Source organism: Eulemur rufifrons, chromosome 4, assembly GCF_041146395.1.
Source record: "Eulemur rufifrons isolate Redbay chromosome 4, OSU_ERuf_1, whole genome shotgun sequence".
Taxonomy (NCBI): domain Eukaryota; kingdom Metazoa; phylum Chordata; class Mammalia; order Primates; family Lemuridae; genus Eulemur; species Eulemur rufifrons.
The window spans coordinates 75,227,427-75,249,437 of record NC_090986.1 but is presented as its reverse complement, the minus strand read 5'-3'; the positions used below and the strand labels follow the sequence as shown (position 1 = coordinate 75,249,437).

Sequence of the window (22,011 nt, the reverse complement as noted above, 5' to 3'; positions counted from 1 at the left end):
GATCCTGTTTGTTAACACCAGAGTTTATACTGATGAGGTGACTTAGAGTGGAGCCCTAGGTAGCCTCAGATGGGGCCACTCCCCAGAAAGACCAAGTGATTAGAGAGTTAGAGTTAGAGTTAGAACTTTTGGCCCTACCCACCAGCCTCCAGGCAAGGGGCAGGGCTGGAGATCAAGCTCTATAAAAAACAAGATTTGGATTTTTTGAGCTTTGAGGTTACTGGGAGGGTGTTGTGCCCAGAAGACTTAAAAGCTCAGCACCCCTGCCCACCAACACCCTATACCTTGCCCTATCAATCTCTTTGTCTGTATCCTTTGTAATATACTTTAGAATAAACCAAGTAAGTGTTTGAGTTTTGTGCGCCATCCTTACAAATTAATTGTGTCTGAGGAGAGAGCGGTGGGATGGGATTGGCATCTGAAGTGGAGACAGTCTTATAGGACTGAGTCCTTAACCTGTAGGATATGACAGTATCTCCAGGTAGATAGCATCAAAATTGAATTGAATCATAGGATACCTAGTTGATGTCCACGGGAGAATTGCTTGGTGTGGGAAACCCCACACACATCTAATCACAGAAGTGTGCTGTGAAGGTAGAATATGTGAAAGTTGTTATAATCAAAATGGAAGAAAACCCTGACTAATAGAGCCAGAGAAGGCTATGAAGAGAGGGCTCTCATGCATAAATGCCTGATAAAATTATCACAAAAGACTCTGTAAGAACCCTAACCTTGCACAAAGGCTATTACAACCTTACAGAAGAAGCGCTTATGCTAGGACAGCTGCTCAGCAACTGCCTGTCCAACCTTAGATTGGTGTCACCATTGTTAGTGATCCTTGTAGCCAAGGATAATTATCTCAAAACAATTAAGTAATCCTCTTCATTTTTCCTTTAAAACCGTTTGTATTCCTTTACCTCCCTGAATATACACATAGTTTACCATGATACACGTGTTCCCATTGCAATGCTTTATTCCTGAATAAATATCATTTTCTTTTAGAGAGCTTCTGTTTCTTACTTAGGTTGACAAACAGAAAGGAAAACAGTTTTTTTCCCTCCAGACTAGTTGAATGCAATTGCAGTATTCCAGGGGGAGAGGGTAGTGGCAGAGGGGATGAGGCGTGGTTGGATTCTATTTAAACTTTGAAGGTAAAGACAACAGGATTTGCTGAAAGATTGGGATGAGGGTTTGGAGAGAGGAAGCAAGGATGATTCCAGGATTTTTGACCTGAACACTTGGGGGAATGGAGTTGCCAGTTGATGAGTTGAGAAGAGTTGGAAGAACAACATTTGGGGAAAAGACCAAGAGGTCAGGACCAGTTGAGCTTGAGACTTCTAACTAACATCTGTGGGTATGTGGAGTAAACAGATCTATGTATCTGGCATTAGAGTTTGAGGTTGGAGATGTTTGATCGTCATGAGCATGTAGGTAACTGAACCATAAGTATAGATGAAGAAGTCCACTGTCTGAGCCCTGGAACACTCCAGCATTAATAAATTGGAGAGATGAAGTAGAACCACAGTCGAATCTGAGAAGTGGACAGTGAGGTACAAGTAAAACCAGGAATGAGTGTGCATTGTCCTGGGAGTCAAGGAAGGAAGGGAAGAAGTCATTACTATTAAATGCTGCTGAGAGCTTAAGGAAGGTGAGGATTCAATTCACCCTTGACTAGAGTGTTCTGGGGGTCCTTGGAGACCTTGATGAGAGTAGTTGGGGTGAAGTAATAGTGATAAAAGCCTGATGGGAGTTAGAGGGAGGAGACTTGGGAAGTATTGATTTTGGGGGATTGTTTTTAAGTTGGGAAAAAGTAACAGCACATTTGTATTCTGGTTGTATCCAGTAGAGAGGGAAAATTAGGGGAAAGTGTCTAGAGGAGCATCCCTGGAGCAGGGGGTAGGCTCTGTTGCACAAGGGAAGGGATTAATTTTAGGAGCTTTGACAGCTCATCCCTAACAACAGACTATATACACAGAGAGTTTACTAATTAACTAGCTCCAAATAAAGTTGTAGAATTGTGAACACTGGAAAGACAAAATAAATTTTACTGATTCTAAATAAAAATTACTTGTTTTCCTCTTTTGAACAATATATAATATTTCAGAAGAGTTCTTTAACCAAGGACAAGAAGAATAGAGAAGTCGTCCTCAGGAGATAGGTTTTGGCTATTAAGATTAGGTATATTATATGCGTTTTTAGTTTTTGAAGCATTTTTTTTAAATGATAAGGAAAAATAATCAAGAATTTTAAGTATATAGTTTGCAAATGTTAAAAGAACTGAGTAATTTATTATTGATCTAATTTTTTAAAAAAATTTTATCAGCAGTATGAGCTGAGTGTACTGCTTAAAGTGAATCGGTTTACACCAGCAGTCAGCAAACTCTTTACTGTGTGATGCATAAGCTAGGAATGATTTTTACATTTTTTAAATGGTTGGAGAAAAAAATCAAAAGACTGCTCTTTTATAACACAGAAAAATTATATGAAATTCAGATTTCAATGTTTATAAATAAACACATTGGAACATAGCCATGCTCAATCATTTATGTATTGTCTATGGCTGCGTTTGCACTTCAACAGCAGAATTGAGTAATTGTGACAGAGACTGTATAGCTCACAAAATCTAAATATTTATTATCTGGCCTTTTATCAGTAAAGTTTGCTAAAGCAAACTTGAATCAAATTAATTTCTAAAGAGCTCTGTTATAAAATTTGGAGTCCACTCTGCTATTAAATTGCATACAGCCATTTGGAAAAACCCTTTTAATCAGATATTTATATAAAATGTTTCTTGATTTGTATATACCAATATTCAAGACTCTGGTTCAAAATTAGTACCAAATTGAAACTCAAATGTTTTCAAACAGTAGGAAGTTTTAAATTGTCCTTTTTTTTTGGAGGAGTACATTATTCAGCGTTTATTTTAGAGCATTTTATTATTCAGTCTTTGTTTGAAAAAAACCATGAAATTTATAATAAAAAGGTTTTTAAATTATTAGTGTTAAGTCATCAGTGAAAACACTTTTTTTGTTTGTTTGTTTTCTTCATTTGTAAAATGAGCATAAATTATTTTTGTAATTTGGTTTTGGCTATACCTTACAGATAATGACTTATCCAAATATAAGATGACATACTGTTTTCCTTATTTCTATTCTACATGAATAAAAGCAAGAATTTATTTAAGTTGCTCCAAAAATCAGGGAAAGAGACAGGATTACTTTTTTTTCCGGCATTAGATTTTAAATGATATTAGATGTTTGTGCTGGGCTAAAAAATTAACGCTTTGTGTACAGTTTTTATGTTTTTTTTTTCTTTTTTGAAGACAGGTTAAAAGCTTTATTCTAGCTATAAAAGTGATACATGTTCATTGAAAATAAAAACTCAAATCAGGCATAAAGAGATAGCCAGCATTAATTTTTATAAATTAAGGGGAAAATGACGACAGGGACAAATTATATTGTAGATTAGCCCTCTGATGGGAGCACAGATTATGTAAAGTCAGTGAGGACGTTGCAGAGTGTGAGTGGAAGCCATCCAGGCCACTAAGTTTTGCAGCCCCAGGGCCCCTTATGGTTTTTTATTGTTTTTAATTAAGTAGGGGTGCAGGTAGGGTGTATACACCATGATCTTGACTGTTTGAGATTGGTGACGGGTTATTTCTGGGTATGGCATTTTTTGGGGATCTCAAACAAAAATTCTTTCTTTTTTTTTTTTTTTCCTTTAATTTTTTGCTTAGCAGTATTTTCCTCCTAAAAATTTAATTTTTAATTATTTTTTTTTTTTTTTGAGACAGTCTTGCTTTATTGCCCAGGCTAGAGTGCCGTGGCGTCAGCCCAGCTCACAGCAACCTCAAACTCCTGGGCTCAAGCAATCCTTCTGCCTCAGCCTCCCGAGTAGCTGGGACTACAGGTGTGCAGCACCACACCTGGCTAATTTTTTGTATATGTATTTTTAGTTGTCCAGATAATTTCTTTCTATTTTTTTAGTGGAGACGGGGTCTCGCTCTTGTTCAGGCTGGTCTTGAACTCTGACCTTGAGAGATCCTCCCGCCTCGGCCTCTCAGAGTGCTAGGATTACAGGCGTGAGCCACCACACCCAGCCTTATTTTTAATTTTTAAATTGTAAAAAACACAAAATTTATAATCATAACCGTTTTTAAGTGGAGAGTTCAGAAGTATTAGGTATATTCATATTGTTGCACAACAAATCTGTAGGACATTTTTTCATCTTAGCAAAACTGAAACTCTGTACACATTTAACAACTGTTTCCCATTTTCCTCTCCCATATCCGCATTCTAATTCTTTTTTTTTTTTTTTTTTGAGACAGAGTGTCGCTTTGTTGCCCTGGCTAGAGTGAGTGCCGTGGCGTCAGCCTAGCTCACAGCAACCTCAAACTCCTGGGCTTAAGCGATCCTCCTGTCTCAGCCTCCCGAGTAGCTGGGACTACAGGCATGCGCCACTATGCCCGGCTAATTTTTTCTGTATAGATTTTTAGTTGGCCATATAATTTCTTTCTATTTTTAGTAGAGACGGGGTCTCGCTCTTGCTCAGGCTGGTCTTGAACTCTTGACCTCGAGCGATCCACCCGCCTCGGCCTCCCAGAGTGCTAGGATTACGGGCGTGAACCACCGCGCCCGGCCCGCATTCTAATTCTGTTTCTGTGAATCTGACTACTCTAAGTACTTCATAAATGGAATCATACAGTATTTGTCATTTTTGACTTAGCATAATGTCTTCAAGTTTCATCCATGTTGTAGCATGTGACAGAATTTCCTTCATTTTTAAGGCTGAATAATACTGAATTATATTTATATACTGTATTTTCTTTATCCATTCACCTGTCTGCAGATACTTGAATTGCTTCCAAATTTTGGGTCTTTGAATGATGCTGCAATGAACATAGGTGTGCAGGTATCTCTGTGAGAGCCTACTTTCAATTTTTTTGGATATGTACCTTTTGTGGTACTTTGAATACACAGTTATTGCTATTGATTTTAAAGTGTTCTCCATTTTCTGACATATGGTAGGATCTAGGAAATAATCTCAAGATATAAAGTTGATGGTCAGTCAGATTGTTGATGGTGACTGCAGCTAGTTGTTAACAGAAGAATCTAGAACTTATCTGTTTAAAGAATTTCATAAGTGCAGGATTATGAGTGTAGTGTTCAATTGTATAGAAGAAGCTACATGAGGGGATTTACTGCATTTCATTTATCTGTTGCTGTGAAATGAATCACCTTGAAACTTAGTGGCTTACAGATTTTAATGGCTTCATTTATTCTCATGATTCTGAGGGTTGACAAGGCAATTCTTATACTTTACACGATGTTGGCTGGGACACCTGAAATGTCCACATGCCTGGCGGTTGATACTAGCTGCTGGCTGGGAGTTCTGCTCAGGCAGTCAGCCAGGGGTCTCAGTTCTTTTCCATGAGGGTCTTTCTATGATGCTCATTGGGCTCTTCACAGCATGAGAGCTGGGACTGAGAAGGAGTGTTCCAGAAGCGCTCCAAGAGGACATGCCCAGTAAGCCAGTGCCTATCAGGCTTCCCTGGGCATCATGTGTGCTAATGTCCCATCAAAGATAGTCACATGGCCAAGCTGAGTCTATGAGATGGCATGAATTACCAGGAGGTGTAGTTCTTTAGGTCACTGGGGCCCATCAAGGTAGCAGTCTACCATACTTGTGTAAAACAAGGTGTATTTTAAATGAAAGCATTTAGTGTATAGATTTCTTGAATTTATATTGTAAAAATATTCTGGTAGTTTGTAAATTTAGGAAAGATTCACTGATCAGTGATTTGTTTACATTTTTGATAATTGGCTGAAATTGTATTAATGCACAGTAAGTTTTGACAAGGTCATTAAAATTCAGCCAGTTTGACTCTAAACTCAATAAATAAGGATGTGGAACTACAGCCGGTGCAGTGGGTGCACGCCTGTAATCCCAGGAACTCTGCTGAGGCGGGAGGATCACTTGAGCTCAGGAGTTTGCTACCAGCCTGGGCAGCAAAGACTGCATCACTTAAAAAATAAATAAAGTGACAGCAGTGCTCTCAGATTCATACTCAGTTTTAAAATATAAGATATTTTTTAATTTGAAAATACTTTTCAAACTTTTAGTGTTATGCAGTGTGTCTGTCCCAAAAGAATGACATTTTATTTTATAGAGTATTTCTTTACATTGCTGAAAATTTTAAATTTACTTGACATTAGATTTTTTTATTAAAGCAAAAATATGTATGTTTTCCTTGTTAGCTTTCCTCATGTAACTCAGGGTAAACCCTTGGTTGTTAAAATTAACTAGGAAAAATTGTTCTTTTGGGGCCAGATTTTTTGTTAAATATTTGTGTTTGTCTCTAGTTCAGATTTAGGTGGATAAATACACCCCATCCATGTCAAATTAATGCTAAAATCTTATACATATTTTCCATGATACAGAAACTGTAAAGTAAAACTTGAGCTTATTTGAATATTTGTAGTTTTTATCATTTTATTTTTTCTTTTTAGTGCATCTATCCTTTGGGCTCTAAATCACTTAATAATCTAATTTCTCCTGATTCGGAAGAGTGTCACACTCCAAGTAAGCCTCGAAAAAGAAAGATCTTGGAAACCAGCTGTAAAGACTCACTTCTTTTAGCAAATTCCAAAAAGACTAGAAATCATATTGTTACTGATGGTGAACAAATTTTGAACAGCAAACATAATGGAGAAGTATATGGTGTCAGCTCATCAAATCCAATTAGGACAGCTGATTGCTTGGAGCAGAATGAGATTTTGGAAGCTGATATTGTTGACATGGCTACTGAAAAAGATCCTACTACACTTGGTGTCTCTGGAACTGGGGGAATTTCCCCTCAAAATGAAGGATACACATCTGAACTGGACATGCCGTTGGAGAGCAACTTTACATCATTTCGCCAGACTTTATGTGTCCAGTGGAAAAATGCTTATGCTCTCTGTTGGTTAGACTGTATCTTATCAGCTTTGGTGCACTCAGAAAGGTTAAAGAACACTGTGACTGAACTGTGCTCTAAGGAGGAATCTGTATTCTGGCAGCTGTTCACAAAATATAATCAAGCAAATAAGCTTTTGTGTGAGAATCAGTTGGATGGAGTTAACGGTTGGTACTAATATTTTATTTCTCTTTAATTTTTAAAGATGTTAATGTTGTAGTTTGTCTCACAGCAGGTGGGGAAGATACCATTGGTAGCTTCTGTGTTATGTAGAGATCTGGGAGCAAGGAGCCCAAGGACAGTATCATGAAGCTTGTGGTAACACCAATTATATTATCATAACTGCCCAAAGGCAGTCTTTTTCAAAAACTAAAGGAGAAGGAAGCCTTGATTGTGTCTTACAGCCTATCGGGATAATAGTGGTCATCATAGATTCCATCAGTGTTTAAATTATTGAAAAGCAGAATGAAGAAGTAAATAAAAGTCACCCATAATTCTCCAACTCCCCCCAAATCTCTCATCACAATAATTGTGCCTAATTTATAAATTAAACCTGATCATAGGTATATATGTATAGGTAAAAACATAGTATATATAGGGTTCGATACTATCTGAGGTTTCAGGCATTCACTGGAGGTCTTAGAAAATATTCCCCACGGATAAGGAGGGACAGATAGTACTGAACCCTATATATACTGTTTTTTCTTGTACATACATACTTAACAATCAAGTTTAGTTAAGATTAATCTGGCTCAACTGCTTGCCATCAGTTGGAATGTGTTTCTGTTCGTGTCTTCCACAAATTTAATACCTTTTCCGTATTAACTAAGCACTTACCATGCAATATGGCTGTAACTTTTGCAGTTTGAGGTGCAACAGCAAAACTAGCGTGAATTTTCTTTTTCTTTCTTCACAATTTCACAGATAAGAGATTCGTTCTTACTGTAGACCTTAGCAACCTCAGCATGTGATTTTTTTTCTTTCCTTACTAGCTCAAAAACTTTTACTTTTTCACTTAAAGGAAGCACTTTACAGCTTCTCTTTGGCGTATCTGAATTGCCAGCATCACTATTTTTGCACTTTGGGGTCATTATTAAGTCAAATAATGACTTGAACACAAGCACTGCAATACTGCCAAGGTCAATCTGATTATCTAGAAGGCTCCTAAGTGACTCATGGGCCGGGAGTGTAGGCAACATGGATACTCTGGACAAGGGGAGGATTCACTTACAGGGTGGGACAGAACGGGAAGGTGCATAATTTCATTACACTACTCAGAATGGCATGAAATTTAAAACTTATGAATTGTTTATTTCAGGAATGTTCCATTTAATGTTTTCAGACTGTGGGTGACTTGTGGGTAACTGAAACCACAGAACGCAAAACCGCAGATAAGGAGGAACTACTGTAGTGCCTCATTTAGTTTCTTTTGAACTTTATAAGAAGGATGTGATGCAGCATGCCTCCTGGGACCTTTGTTTTTGTTTTTGTAAAGATTTATCTTTGAAGCTGCTTGTACTTCATTGCTTTTCATTGCTGTATAATATTTCCATTTTGTAAAATAATACAAGTTTGTTTATTCATCCACCTGTCAGTGGTCAATTGGGTTATTTTTTGCCATAATGAATCCTACTGCTATGGCCATTTTGGGGCAGGGCTCCTGGGGCATGGTAGAAGCGTTTCCCTTCAATGTACCATATGAATGGAATTACCAAATCATATGTTCTGAGTCCAGATTTAGAAGATAATGGCAATTGTTTTCTAAAGTGGTTGTACCAGTTAACACTCCCATTAACAGTGTATGAGACACCTTCTGGATCTGTATATTGTCCCTTGATTATTTTCATACTTTGAGATTTTTGCTATTTAAGTGGGGTAAAATGATCTGTGATCTTGATTTGCCTTTCCCAGATTTTAGAGAATTTGTTGGCTATTCATGTTTATGTTGATCATATTTGTTCCCTTCTCTATGAAATGCCTGTTTGTGTCTTATCTCTGTTTGTTCTGTTGTCATGTTCTTACTGATTTGTATGAGTTTTTGTACATCCTTTTTGCTATTTTTATGTCAGATAAGTGTTGCTGAATCTTCTCCCAATTTGTGGCTTCTGTTTTTACTTTTTAAAAGCTGTCTTACAAGGAAGTATTTAGCTTTCCTTTAGGAACTAGTAATGTTTGTGGCTTTTTTAAAAGAAATCTTCCTTTTTCCCAAGATCAGAAAGTCATTTATCTGTGTTTTCATTGAAAAATGAATAAAGTTTTGCTTTGACTTTGAAATTTTTAATTCAGCTGGAATTAATATTTATGTATGGTGTGAGGTAAGGATGCATTTTTTTTTCCATTTGCGTAGCCAGTCTTTCTATTAAATAGCTCTACTTTTTTTTCCTCAATTGATCTGTCATGTCACCTTTGTCACATTAACATTCCATATTTTGTTCTGTTGGTCACTTTTTCTATCCCTATAGCCACACTATTTAAATTATGGCAGCTTTTTAAGTCTACTATCTTGTAGGGCAAGAATTCTCACCTTTATTCAACGTATTTGGAACTATCTTGGTATGTTTTTTTTCTGATCTTGTGCATATATTTTTTTGACAGACACGACATCATACCAAGCTTTCTTTAATATACTAAAAGGCGTGACTTTGGTCATGCAGTCTTTTATATGGATCCTGTATGTTGCTCCCCCATTGTTGACCATTCAAGCTGCTGACCAAGTTTTGCTATTATGAATTAATGCCAGGGCGAATACCTATATATCTTTTAAACCCATTGTTAATTAATATCCTAGGAGGGATATTAAAATATGAATATTAAGGGTCTTGCTGAATGGCTTTTCAGAAGGGTTCTACCAACATATAATTCTGTTTTCATTATGTAGAAGAAAATTTCTCAGCATTCTAACCACCTTGGCGTATAAATGTTTGAAACGATTTTGTTAGGTAAGAAATATTTTGTTTCAATTTGGGTTCCTTTGAGACTGAATTTTTTAAAATGTGTTAGTCATTTGCAATTTTTTGCAATTTAAAAAATTGATTTCTCAGACATTTTTGCCTTTGAGTTTTCTATAAGTTTAGGAACTCCAATGCTGAATAGGTGATAGTAGTTGTTTCAGAACAACAACAGTTCAATATTGAAATTAATTTTAATTTTATATTTTTATCTTTTTACAGAATAGTTGTAGTTTTTACAAGCTGGTTGTTAAATTATATTTGAGCTGCATTCCTTTGCATTGTAAATTTTCTTTTTTGGCATGGTTAACAAAAATTCTGGTTAATGCTTATTTAATATTACAGGAGAATACAGGTATTTTCATTAGTGAAATATATAAGCAGCATGTGATCAGGCTGTATGAATTATTTATTAGAGATTTGAGTGAAAAGATCCATTTATAGCTTAAGAGTAACTAGAGTCAGATGCATATGAAGGCTTTTATTCAAAATAATTTTCTTGTTAATATTGGATAGTTTCTTGTCATGGTAATTCCATTTTGAGGACTTCTCTACAGAAGTGATCAAAAAGATGGACAGATATTTGCCCAAAGATGTTTATCACAGTGGTATTTATAATAGTGAAAAAAAGAAACAGCTTAAATGTCTACCAATGGGGGAATGAGTAATAAGGCTGTTTCAGTCACAGCGTAATAGCCTGCAGAATTTTTAATGAAGCAAATATGTGTGGACAAAGCAGGATATGGAATGAAATAAACACTATGATGCCACTGAAGACCACCCACACCCCTCAGAAAAGACATAGGAGGGAAAGAATCATAACTTCATTAAGTTTTCTTGTAAATTTATGTGTTCTTATAACCTAGCTAAGTTCAGTAGAAGTTACACAAAGTAGAATAAATGATCCTGTTTCTAGCATAAGTAATAATAGCACATAAAGAGGTAGCTTCAGCTGCTTCAGGATGTGCAATATCTGAAAGGTTGGCTATTTTATTAATACTAGGCCTGTGATTATTTGGGTGAAAAAGGCTTTCACTGAGATTTTATCCAGGCAGAAAGTACTAATGATTTTGTGCTGATAATAAATATTAAGGGACTATACAAGATACCACAGAGGAGGAATAATTAAGGAAGTTCTGTGTTTTGCTTTTTGTCTCTTTGTAAAACTTATTTGACTCTGATAAACTTTTGGTCTTATTAATGTCTCAGTTTTCCATGGGAAGATGTGCATTGATGAGGAATTGATAATGTATATGTTTTTTTAGATGGAGATTGTAAAAAACTTGCTTCAGAAATATATGCGGAGATAGAGACCTGTCTGAATGAAGTCAGAGATCAAATTTTTGTTAGACTTCAGCCCCAGCTTAGATGCGCATTAGGTAAGTAATTGGTATAACTTAACTGTATTATTCATCTATCATATAGAAATATGTACATCATATGGAAAAATGTTGTTTGGATGATTATATTCTTGAGAGAGAGAATCTGGGTAGTTTGACTTAGGAATCTACCAGTGGTTAAATCATTGCTGGGCAGACATATTCCGTATAAATATGCAGGCTAGTGTTCTACCTCTTGAGAGTGGGTGCAGTTCAGTTCTCAAAACCTTTTCCATAGGAGGTACATCATTGGTTCCTTCTCCAGTACTTTCCACATTTTTAGCCTTTGCTGTGCATTAAAAAGCACCTAGGGAATTTAAAAGTAAATGTCAGTGCTAAGGGCCAATACCAGGTCAATTAAATCAGAATCTCAGGGATGGGGCTCAGGTAATCAGTAAGTCTTAGAAACCCCTACATGATTCTTATGTGTGGACAGGTTTGAGAATCTGTGACCTAAACCAACCATAATAATTTTATTTCTACTAGTGATTGGTTTAGGAATGAACATGTGGTACAGTTTTGGCCAGTGGGATATCAGGAGAAATATACTGATGACTTTTTAGGAGGCTTTCTTACCTTTAAAAGAGGCACAAGGGTGAGACCTGCTTTGTCATCTGAATTGGTGTTTGGCCTGTGGGAGCAGAGTGGAGCAAGAAAGCTAGAATATCCATCCAGGTCTTTCTAAATTTTCTCCTATTACATAAAGGAGCTGCTGGTGATTTTATTAATTTTTTTTGAGAGGGTTGTCTTTTTATTTCCTTTTTATCCTTGTAACTCTTGTATTAATATTATAGTAGCAGAATATATGACACTCCCTAGTAGTAATTACACGTAATAAGTATCAATGTCTTCTAGTTTTTCTTTCAACAGAAGGCATTTATGTCATCAGACCCAGATACCATATCTGGAAGCAGTGTCTTTTGTACATGTCAGATGGCTTTTGACCTACTTCTTTGTCCCAGGGTTCTGCCCTTAGTTTTCTGCTTTTTCCCCCCACATTTTTTATTGGTACGTAATGTACATTTACTTTGTTTTTCATGGACTCTTACATATATAATTTACTCTGTTCTTATAATCTGATTTTTCATGTCCAAATCTCTGGCATTGCCTCCTTTAGGTCTAAAGAGCTGTTCTAATTTGTCATCAAGTAGCATCTCAGCTGAAATGAGTTTTCTTTGTATCAAAGTGTAATTTACATGCAGTAAAACCCTTCTTTAAATGTATATAGTTGTGTAACCACCACCATAATCAAGGTATGGGAAAGCTGTATCACCCTAAAAATCTTCACCATGCTCCTTTGTAGTCAACCCTTTCCTCAACTCCAACCACTGATATGTTGGCTGAATACTCATTTCAGAGGAGCCTTTTCCATAACATCCCTAGAGTATAGCCTGAGGGGCTTCCATGTTGCATTTGGCAGGTTTCGTTTCCTTCTCAGAGTAACCTAAGATATTTTGCTCAGGGTCCCTGCTGCAGTTCCCATTTGAATAAAAGAGTGGTTTCTTCTTCAGTCTGAATCAACACCCTTCTTATTTCTGATAATTACATTTGGAACAAAGTTTCGTCTTTTGCTCCACCGGGGTCCTCCTTGGGCCTGGTTTTCTATGTAACAAAGAAGGAATTTTTAAATTATTATTTTGTGTAATCGTAACAGTTAAGCAAGCATACAACTCTTTGAGTACAGTAGGATTTTTGTTTGTGCTACCCATTCAGCAGTGATAGGTGCTGTATTAGAGCTGAAGTTCTTACTAATGAAATCTAATCTTTGCCTCAGAAAGCACTTTAAAATTTTACCATCTGTATGTTGTCCTTCTGAATATTAATGTTTGTTTTAAAGTACTAAAGACAAAAGTAGAATCTGTACTGACCCCGAATGTTGATTAAACTTTTAAGTGCAGCATCTTTATCATTTGATTATTGTTTTTAAAAACCACATTGTAAACTATCCTCTTTGCTCTCCCTCCCTGCAATAAAGAAATAAAACATTACAACGACAGCAGAAGCCCCTTTTGTATTCTTCCCCAATTCTTCCTTATTTCCTCACAAAGATAACTATCTTCAGTTTGGTATTTTCTTTCCCTTGAGGTTTCTACTTATTTATGTAAATCTGAAGACTGATTTACTCTTTGAGTATTGTGTACAGGTGTAAGGATGGACAGACAAGTAGAGTCTGTCTAGATTGGAAGCCTTCTGCTTGGTTACTTCATGGTTTGACGGAGGTGGTTGTGTAGATAGGAGGGGAAAGAGGACCGTCAGTAAGTGGTGCTGGGACAGTGGGTTTCTGACACAGGAGGAATATTGGATCCTTACTTCATACCATGTTCAGAAAGAAACTTAAGCATGTTTAAAGACCTAAATGTGAAAAGCATAGTTGTAAAACATTGGCAGAAAATATAGGTAAATATTTTTATCACTTTAGAGTGCGGAAAATGTTCTTAAAAGATGAGTAGATGTGATTTACATTAAAGTTTAAAACCTTCGGGCAAAGATAGAAAAAAGTAGTAATATCCAGGATACCTTATAAAGAACTCTTGTACATCAGTCAAAAAAAGACAACCTGATTTAAAAAAAAAAGTGGGAACTTGAATAGCTAGATAGCAAAGCATCACTGAAAGGTTTGCATCATGGCAAGTGAAGGTATTTTAGGGGAATATGCAAATCAGATTCACAGTGGGAAGTTGGGGTTGAGATACTAGAGGCTAAGAGACCACATAAATATCTTAGGTTATCAAAATTGAAATTAGGGATTGGTATTATAAGTTCTTTAGTAAGATGCTTTATACTTTGTATTCATAGAATTTGTAATCAAAGAAAAAGACCAATTTGTATGAAATTACCTGTAATGGTCTGTAATCATTTAACTTATTTAACAGTGTGTTTTGAGCTTTTTCATGATATTGATTCATTGAGAACCTTATGTATTTTAGACTTGAAGATTTTATGTTGTCATGAGGAAATGTAAATTGTTTGCTGTTTTTTCAGTTAACATTTAGTTACAATAGAGTAAGCATTTAAAGGCTAATTACAAACTTGTGCTATACTACATACTGTTTATGCGTACAGTGTTGTGTCTTTATTTCTAGATTAGTATTTCTATTTCTAAAAGACATTTGATTTAATGTTTTTGTACAAAAATAGCAGCAGGACTATACCACAAAGGTGACTATTAAAATAGCCTTAATTATTTTAATATTCTACTAAAATAGAATATGCTTGGCCAATAACACCTACTGTCTGACTTGTGGTCCTGCCAAGGTGACTGACTGTTCCTGGCCATGTTCAAGGCAATTGTAGTTCCAGGCTAGGGGGAGAACTGGTCCATGAAAGTGAAGCTCTGTCCAGGGGAAGGAGGGGATAGGACTCACTCTATCTGGGACCAAATCAGTAAGGCAGCATCTAAGCTTGTCTGAGGATTGGAAGGAGAGAAACCAATTGGAGAATGAATGTAAGAAGAATTTAAATCCTATTTAACTTACTTGCTGATCTCAAAGCTGGAAGCCAGCATTGACCGTTCAGTTTTTGTTTTAATGGCAACAAAATTCAGATCTTCTCTAGTCTTCAAGTTGTTGAATTGCTAAAGGAAAGGATTAGACTGAAAGGTTTAGAAGAGTGGTAGATGAAGAATGCATAGATTTAAGGCCTGTCTTTTAACCCCTGTGTGTCATTGTTAGGTCTATCTCAATGTTCCCTGGTCCTCAGTTCCCAGTGTCAAGAGTGAGTACTGGTACCGAGTTTAGCCGATGATGGAATGATCACAAATACAAAGCAATCCCACACAAACAGTTAATTACAGAACGAAAGAAACTATACAAAGTGAAGTGAAAATATGTTCTTCTGAGAGGACCGGGTCAGTCTCCAAGAGTGGAGAAAGACATTGAGGACTCCCAGGTGGTTTCCTTTTATTGGCCTGGTCTGGGGGAGGGCTTATAGCAGGTGTGGGATATTACCAGATGATTGCCAGGTGTTCTGTGTTTTCCTGCAGTCCTTTCCCCTGATTGGTCCCCCCCTTCTCCGCCCCTAGGAACCACCCTCCTGGCCTATACCCACCACCTGCAGATTTGATCCCTACCTAACGTTTTGCCCTCTCCACGTGTAGAACAAGAGGATTGGAATAGAAGTGGTGTTTTAATGATTCTGTCCGATTCTGATACTATTCTACAGTATTTTCACCACTTTTTTTTTTTTTAGTATCTATAGCAAATCATTTACATAATTTTTATTTTCTGTACCCTAAGGCTATGATAGTTCTAAGGTTTTTTTCTTCCTGAGAAAAGCTAGAAAGACCTGAGAAACCAGTTTGGGTCTTTTGTGTTTTTTGTCTTAAGAGGTTTTCATAAATGTCTTCCAAGAAAAATGAAAGAAACTGAGGTGATAATTAAATCTTTGTGCTGGACATTTTTAGAAAAACGTTTTAACCCCCTGCCACCCAACTGTGAATGACTTACTCTGTAATACTGTCTTCACATGTATTCATACTGTAAATACAGTGAGAAAAGACAACAGCTAATTTTGATTTACTTTTTGCAGTTACTAATTATGAACAATAATTTTTCCTTTTCTTTTTGAAGGTGATATGGAAAGCCCTGTGTTTGCATTTCCCCTGCTCTTAAAAATAGAACCTCACGTTGAAAAGCTCTTCCTATTTTCTTTTTCTTGGGACTTTGAATGTTCACAGTGTGGACACCAGTATCAAAACAGGTTAGTTTTTTTGTTTTTTAAAATGAATTCATTCTATTGAAAATGACTCTAAGTAATATAATTTGAATAAAACTTGCTTCCACCTGTAGCACTGCTCTCTCCCTGGTTTCTTCTACCTTTGACAAAATTTCCTACACATCCTGAAATTTCTTCATCACTGAGGTTAAAAGAAATTTGAGCACGAGAAACTGCAGTTTGTTTGCTTTGTTAAACTGGAAGGGTCAAAAACCCATGGTTTGAGAGATTGCTTGTAGGAGTTTTCTTTAAAATTTCTGTAGTGGGAAGTGGAGACAAATGAGAATGGCACCCTCCTCCCCCTCTGGATCTGCTGCTGAGTAAGAATACCTCTCAGAATTGCCTGCAACTGTGTGTGTTTTGTTTCCTCTTCTAGTAGAGACTAGAGTTTTTGTTTGTATGTTTTAGGTTTTTAGCATCACAGAAACTGATTTTTAGGCACCTAGAGTCTGGCAGCCGTTCTCAGAGGTAATGTAAGTTTCCGTATTCCCTTCCTCAGTTCCATGAAAGACCAGCCACCACCAGAATCCTCCTGCATGTCAGCTGTCTCAGCCATCCTTTCTCCTTTTCTCATGTCCCTTGGTGAGGATTAGAGGGGCCATGATTGATGTGCGTGTTACCTTCAGGCTGGGTGCATAAGGTGTATATGAAACATAAATGAATTTTGTGTTTAGACTTGGGTCCCATCTCCAGGATATCTCATACATGCAGATATTCAAAAACCTGAAAAAATTCGAAATACTTATGGTCCCAAGCATTTCAGATAAGGGATACTTAACCTGTACCCACCATCTAACGAGAGGAATTGGGTTTTAGAAGAGGAGTCAGGGAAGGGAAGTTTTCATCAGACATGATATCCTCACTTTGTCCACACCTGAGGAAGTTGTTGGCTGACAGTTAAAAAGATTAGGAAACTGGCTCTGTTGGTCATTTATTTCAATTATTACAATAGATATAAATCTTTTCATCTTTTCTTTAACTCACCTACTAGTAAGTTAGAAAACTTGGAGTCTCTCAAAGTTATTAAATAAAAATGTGAGAGGAAAATATTACTTAGCTATTCGTTGTCTAAATATGAGGTTCTTTTTAGATATTTGGGGAACACTCAAAGAGAGTTCAGTCTGGGAGAATGCTCCAGGGAATGTAAGCAACAAAGTATTTGTTTTATTTTTTTACCAGTTAAAACTCTTAGAACAGGGTGAGAATTAACATTTTACTTAAACCTAGGACTTAAATAATTTAGTGTAAGCAAGTGAGTATGAGAACAAATATGTTTCCAGGTCTTCTGTCGTTGATTCATATAAATTATCTGAGTTTCTCCTCACTCATTGAGGAAGAACTTGGTATCCTCATTTGACAAATATGAACACTGAAGCTTGAAAGAGTTAGATAGATGCCCAGGGTGACACACTAGTGAGTGGCAGAGTCAGGAGTTACACTTAGGCTTTTCTGGTCTCTAAGGCTCTTTTGCTCACTGTACCGTACTCCCTAATCACTACCTGGGGGTTTTAAGTAACATAAATAAGCTTGATGGTTAAAATCGGCTTAATTATAGCTTTTCTAGAATCCACATCTTAGTTGTTTGTCAGGTTCTCCTTGAGGGTGTTGTATGTGCCAGAAACTCATTTAGGCACTGGAAATAGTCTTTCTTGGCCAAATTCAGACTAGTTAGAGAGATAATAAATGAACACATAATAGAGGGCCAGTGACTTAGTAATTAATTTGATCTTTTGGCTACTTTACATTACCTTTGAATACAAGGTGATAAGTGCATTTTAAAGGAGTATAGAAAAAGCTGTGAGAACTTGAAGGAAAGAAGCCAGCAGCCACTTTGGTTTGCTTTTTTGTTTCTGTTTTTTTAAAATAATCTTCCTTTGTTCTAAAATGAATGTAGTTATAGAGGAAAAGCTAAAATGAAGTAGCATTTCATTACATATGTTTTAACATGTCATAACTTAAAACTTATTTCCACTTAACCTAAAGGAAGATTGTTCTGCAAATTCATTTGTGCTAGTGCCAGTTTACAGCCTTCTGTTTGAGTTAGGAAGTATATCCTAGAGGCAGTTAAAAACATGGTCTTTGGAGGCAGCCTCCCTGGATTCACATCTCAAGTCTGTCATTTATCATCTGATGTACACTCTGTATGTCGGTTTCCTCATCTGTCAAATGGGGTTAAGAATAGCACCCACGTCTTAGAGTTGTTTGGAAAATGAGTACCTAGCACCATGTCTTGCCCTGCACAAAGTGAGTGCTCAGAAATGTTAGATGTCATGGAACATTAATCCTTATTTGCTGAGATAAACTCCCTTTTATAAACTAAAATATAAGAGCCTTTACTAAATAATTATCTTTGAGAATTTAGCAAAAATATAGTTAATGCATTTGTTGATACTTTTATGTTGCTTTGCTTTTACAATGTTAACTTCACTGAGAACTGATCCATTTTTAACAGCCAGTGGTTATCTCACTTAGGATTTGTTAGTATGGTTATTGTTTAGAATGAAGCTTTGTCTCTTTGGTTATATGTAACTGCTCTTCTAATTAAAAAATATTTCTATTAAAATGGATACAGTTGAGGTTCAGTGTACATCTTTAAAGATCATCTCTTTAGATGGCTATTCCTATCAAATATTCAGACTACAGGACAAATTTAGAACTTGTTTAACCCGGGAAAACATAATTCTTTCACAACTGATGCTGTAATTATTTTTAAGGATCAAGGAAATTAAGTTGTATTAATATATGTTCTTAATTATGTATTTGAAAACACCCCATTTCATTTTTGGTCATCAATAATGGCTCGCCAGATTGAATTATTTGAGTAAGGGGTGAGCTTTAATAAATGTGTCAACCATAAAGCATTGGTTCTTAACTAGGGGCTATTTTGCCCCCGACAGGACATTTGGCAATGTCTGGAGACATTGGTTGCTGCAACTGGGGGCTGTTACTGGCATCTGGTGAGTAAAGGCCAGGGATGATGCTAAACATCCTATAATGCACAGGACAGCACCTTGCAACAAAGAATTATCTGGTGCAAAATGTCAGCAGTATTGTTGAGAAACCATGCCTTTAACAGTTTCTTGCTGCATCTCATAGTTGAAAAAGTATTGGTAATTAATGTGGGGAGTCTTCACAGAAAGCTTCTTTACTAGAGTTAGGAGAAACATTTTTATATTAATATATGATTTGGGGAAATAGGAATGTATGAATAAACAATTGAAGGGGGAATACCGTTTATTTTAGACATTGGTTTAAATTAATGTGAATACATTTAACATAAATTATTTTGTTGTGTTTTTTTTTTTTTATAGGTTTACGAAGAGTCTGGTCACCTTTACAAATGTCATCCCTGAGTGGCACCCACTTAATGCTGCCCATTTTGGTCCATGTAACAGTTGCAATAATAAATCACAAATAAGAAAAATGGTATTGGAAAAGTGAGTTCAGATTACCCTATAATTTTTAGAACAAAGTGAAGGTGAATTTACGTTTTTTTAATGTGTAGAATTGAAAATGACGAGTACAACCTACCTTTGAGAAATTTGAGTTAACATCTATTTGTGAATGTCCAGCTGCAGACTCTGGCCGATAAACCGACTGTCCTGGATGAATTACCACGGAAGCGCTGACTTAGGCTGCTTGTCTGGCGCCACTTTCCTGGTGTTTTCCCTTCTTTTTGCCTTTTTTTCTCTCCTCTTAAGGATAAAATTTTTTCGTCCTCTGCCAAGTTACTAAAATCCTGGGATTTTCTTAATCTAAATTTCAAGAACTAAGATAATGTAAATATGAGCCATAGGCTCATCTGTCTGAATTTCCATCCTCTCCCCCGATCTCGGCCTGCTAATTCTTCATCATCACGTAAGCTTTCTGCTGCCCTTGAGCAGATGTGTTTTCATTATATTTTGCCGGCTTTTCTGTTTGTCCTTAGTGGGGAAGTTGGTCAGAATTACTTTCTCAACGGTTACCAGAAGCCGCATCTCTTTAATCCCACAGGTCAGTTGCGTCTTGTCTCTCTGTTAATCCACTCACACATGTACACATCCTCTTTAACCTTCACTTTCAGTCTAACTCTATTGAAGTGTTTTGAGGTTTAATTTGATGTAATAAAGAATCAGTGACATTAACCTCTGATGCCCATGAATGTCCCAGAAACCCCTCAGAATCTTTCCTAAAGGTATATTCTCATTGAAGTAATACATTCTCGGTTCATCTTACAGTGTTAAAAGGCTTAAAAGGAAAAAAAAAAAGGGCAGTCCTCTGGCCTCCGCAAGCCTCTACTTTAAACTTTCAAATTAAGGTAGTACTTTGATATTTAAAAATGAAGTACTTACTCTGCCATAATGCAGCCTGTTCTCCTTTCTTGCTGGTTGAGGGCCAGAGTTCTTACACCAACACCCAGGCCCCATCCCTGTTGGCCTTACTCCATTTGTCCAACGTGATGACATACTTGGTTAAGTCAGTACTCAGTGTTTGCATTATTATTAATATACATATATTATTCCCTCTCCAGCCAAGCAGCATACACGGTTACGTTTCATTTCTTTTGTAATTCTTTGTTTTTACTGGAATTATTATTTGCCCTGTGTTTTCATTTGCTTTCTAATGAATGCACTGTGAGTTTTTTCGAAATCTTTAAACACTTATTAATAAATTTTCAGTACTCAAGTGCATCACATCTTTTCAAATCTTTCACCCCTCCCCTTTTTTTCTAGAAACATCTCTTCTGTTACCTTTTATTCCTTATGCTCCAGTCTTCTAGTCTATGCTGGTACCTGTCTGGGCCTGGTGCCTAAAGATGTTCTTTATTATGTATATGCTTTAGTCGCTATCCCAGTTTTTAGCCCAGGGCCTCACCCCCCCATCCCACAGCATCTGTTGCCCATGAATATCAAGTCTTTCAGGAGTTCTGTGGGATGGATGAGCTCCTCCTCCTCATAGCACACCCACTCTGCAGCACTGTGCCTTCACCTCAGCCACCCTGCAGTGGAGGTGCCCCTTCTTGCTTGGCTTTCTGTCTTCTGAGTGATTATTGACTTCTTGTTTGTTCCGATCTCCTTTCTCTGTCTTTGTCCTTTTGGACTAGAACCTTCTTTTCCTTCACTCTTCATTTGATAGCATTTGAGCAGGAGGGCAAAACATGAAGCAAGAGGAGGATCTTGAACCAGAAGTCTGTGATCTGTCTCGGCTGCCCAGTTTTGAGATCTGAGTGTTGAGGATGCTCTTCAAGCCCTGGCCTTGATGATTTCAGGGGAGGATAGCAGGGAGTGGGGGTCTGGCATCCTGTCCTGGACCATGCACCTGCCTGTGGCTTCTTGGTGTATATGATTTCATCCAGCTGTTTATACCTGCTTTTCAAGCTCCAGCACTGAAGATAGACTCAAATGTTATTTTGTTTGATCTGTTAATTGGTTGTATTGCAACATATACTTTTTAATTATACAAGTATAATGCTTTACTTACATGAAAGATTCATGCTCTGATCTGGAAATGTACCCATTAGGTAAAACAGTTTTTCAGTGGAAGACGTGTTTTGAGTTCCAGTGGGCCAGTTTATAAGTGAAATTTATAATTTGGACATTTCCTATATTCTTCAAAAGTAAATTGAACTGGTGTGTGAAATTTCACTTAAATTTTAAATGACAGGATCTTTATATAAGTCCTTTGTGGCTTTTTACTTTGAAATGTTTATAACTTGATTTGTTGATGTCTAATGGAATTTAAGAACAAATTTAATATAGTTTTTAGGGATAAGTTAAAAGTCATTAGGTCCATCATATCATGTGTAATTAAATCATACAGCATTCCAAAAACTAATAAAGTTCCCTGGATACCTTGTCTCAGATAATCCACATCTCTTAATGTCTCCTCATTAGAAAAAGAGTTCATTGAAAATTCAGGTGAATGATGCCTTGCTGCCATTCTTTAAGGTGTTTAGGAGTTATGTTCAGAGCCTGCTAACATGGAACACCAAGAACTTAGAATCAGATTTAATTGTACTTCACAAACTCTTGAAAAG

General features: G+C 36.7%; 1 protein-coding gene across 2 annotated transcripts in view; it reads left to right on the top strand.

The window, feature by feature from the left end:
• The window catches only part of USPL1 (ubiquitin specific peptidase like 1), a 34,920-nt gene that overhangs the window by 5,582 nt on the left and 7,327 nt on the right, over positions 1-22,011 (top strand). For both annotated transcript variants that reach the window (XM_069467388.1, XM_069467387.1), the window contains exons 3-6: positions 6,510-7,122; positions 11,169-11,282; positions 15,851-15,980; positions 19,307-19,432. In XM_069467388.1, the coding sequence (XP_069323489.1) occupies positions 6,798-7,122; positions 11,169-11,282; positions 15,851-15,980; positions 19,307-19,432 (695 nt within the window). In that variant the 5' untranslated portion in view covers positions 6,510-6,797. The remainder of the gene's footprint in view (positions 1-6,509; positions 7,123-11,168; positions 11,283-15,850; positions 15,981-19,306; positions 19,433-22,011) is intronic.